Source organism: Fonticula alba, assembly GCF_000388065.1.
Source record: "Fonticula alba strain ATCC 38817 unplaced genomic scaffold supercont2.3, whole genome shotgun sequence".
NCBI lineage: Eukaryota > Rotosphaerida > Fonticulaceae > Fonticula > Fonticula alba.
Window position 1 is genome coordinate 247,844 of NW_009242973.1, and position 2,098 is coordinate 249,941.

Genomic DNA, 2,098 nt, shown 5'->3' on the forward strand with positions numbered 1-2,098 from the left:
GGGGGGGGGGGGGTTTCATTGGTACCCCACACGTCAGTGCCCAGCCAATAGAGACACCCGCCGGAGGGACAGCCCGAGCGGCGGCCGACGCACCTGGGAGAAAATCCCCCGGACCTCGCGCTCCGGCAGGCCGCCAGCCTGGCTGGAGCCGGCGTCGCGCAGGATGCGCGTCCGCGTCCGGAAGTACTCCAGCAATGTGCCGCCCTGGCAGAGCTCCATCACCAGGATCACCTCGTGGCGGGTTTCGAAGGCGGCCAGGAGCTGCGACCGCGTGTCAGCCCCCGGCACCGGGCTCGGTGGGGCGGGCAGAAAAAAAAAAAAAAGAAAAGAAGGAAAGGCAAAAAGAGCACGCCCACATGGGCCCATACCTGCACGATGTAGGGCGACGCCCGGAGGGACGAGTGGATCAGCACTTCGCCCTGGACCCGGCGAATGGCCACCTTGAGGCCGAAGTTCTCGATCATGTGGTGTTTGTTGATCTGCCCGGCCGAGCGGTTCGGATCGGGGTCCCGGGAGCGGGGTCGAGCAGGGGAGGGAAGGCCGGCAAAGCCCCCGAGCCCCGGCCGGGGAGATGGGGCATGGAGAGCAGGGAGATCGAGGATCAGACAGGAGAGGCAGAGGGGAGGAGGAGGAAGGGGGAAATGAAGGGAAGGTGGAGAGAAACAAAAGAAAGAAAGGCCGGAGCAATCGGCCAAGAAGCCTGGCGGCACACGAACCGCCTTGAGGGCGACCACCTGCCCAGTGCGCATGGTGGCCCGGTAGACCGTGGCAAATGTCCCGGCGCCCAGCTGGGGCCCGATGTGATAATCCTGCGGACGGACGGGCACATGGCCCACGGTCAGCACAAACAGCCGGAACAGGGCCACGGGCGAGGCGCCACCGGTGGCAGGGCAATGGCCCGGGTGCGCACCTCCATGCGGGTGCTGAACCCCGGCCGAGGGTCAAGATGGATCCCCTGCAGGAGCATGGCCTCGGCCGGGGGCATGGGCCCCGGGGCCGGTGTCGCCGGCCCGGCCAGCGGCCACTGGGACCACGGGTCGCCGGCGGCCGGGGCAGCCGTGGCCCCGGCAGTGGGGCCAGACCCCGGCGGCCAGTGGCTCCGCGCATCTGCCGCGGCGGCGGCGGCAGCCCGGCGAGGGGGGTCGGCCGCCGGCCACCGAGACCACGGGTCGCCGGCGAGCCCGGGCGACGATGGCGCCCCCGGCGACAGGGACGTCGCGTGCGTGTCGAACGTGGTGCCGGAGCTCCGGCTGAAGAGCCCCGGGGTCGGGGGCCACAGGCCGGCCGCCTGCTGGCGCTGCTGCCACTGCTGCTGGGCCTGCAGGTGGGTGCTCTGGGGCGAGGGCGTCCGGGCTTCGGGCACTGTGGGTGCCGGGGCCGCGCCGGCCGCGGCCGCGCCGGCCGAGGCCGCAGCCAGTCGGGCCTTCAAGAGGTCCTGCCGGCGCTGTTGCTCGTCGAAGCGGGCCACCGCGGCCCAGTGTCCATCGGGGTCGTCGGCGGTGGTGCCGGTGGTGCCGGTGGCCGCCGGCCGGGGGGCGCCGTGTGCTTCGGGCCACGCGGCCCCGGCCCCCGGCCCCGGGGGCGGTCGCTGCTGCAGCAGGTCCGGCGCATCATCGAAGGGCACCGGCCCGGGGGCCACCGGCACCGCCGGCGGGGCATACTGCAGCTGTACATTCAGCAGGTGCTGGCGGATTCGGTCCACCACGGCCGAGATGGGCGCGTCCCCGGCGGTGTGGGACATGCCGGGCGGGCGGGCGCCGGGCGGGCGGGCGAGCAGGCGGTTGAGCCTGAGGTGCCTGGAAGGAGGGGAGAGGGGGGGGGGGAGAGAGGGAAGGGCGAGAGGGCGGGTGGCAAACGGCTGGGGCGGGCAGGAGAGGGATCGTGGCGGCCGGAGAGGCGGCCAGATCGAGGGCGCTGGTCCATCAAAAGCCCCGGTCCCCCGCGCTCCCCATCCTGCGAGACACAGCCCAGGAGAGCACCCGGAGCCGGACGGACGAGGGGACCCTGGCGGAGGGGGCGGGGCCGAGCGATCTGACGGGAGATCTCCGGCACGCCCCGGCCGCCGGGCGTTGTGCGCGAAGGCGCAGGGGGGGGGGGG

The 2,098-nt window shown here is 73.1% G+C and overlaps 1 protein-coding gene across 1 annotated transcript in view; it reads right to left on the minus strand.

The window, feature by feature from the left end:
* The window catches only part of H696_01869 (PLK/SAK protein kinase), a 4,257-nt gene extending 2,458 nt beyond the window's left edge, over window positions 1-1,799 (minus strand). Inside the window, exons 1-4 of the mRNA XM_009495770.1 lie at window positions 911-1,799; window positions 717-809; window positions 369-479; window positions 94-261 (exon numbers count right to left, since the gene is read on the minus strand). Of these exons, the coding sequence (XP_009494045.1) occupies window positions 94-261; window positions 369-479; window positions 717-809; window positions 911-1,741 (1,203 nt within the window). The 5' untranslated portion in view covers window positions 1,742-1,799. The remainder of the gene's footprint in view (window positions 1-93; window positions 262-368; window positions 480-716; window positions 810-910) is intronic.
* Window positions 1,800-2,098: the final 299 nt, after the last annotated feature.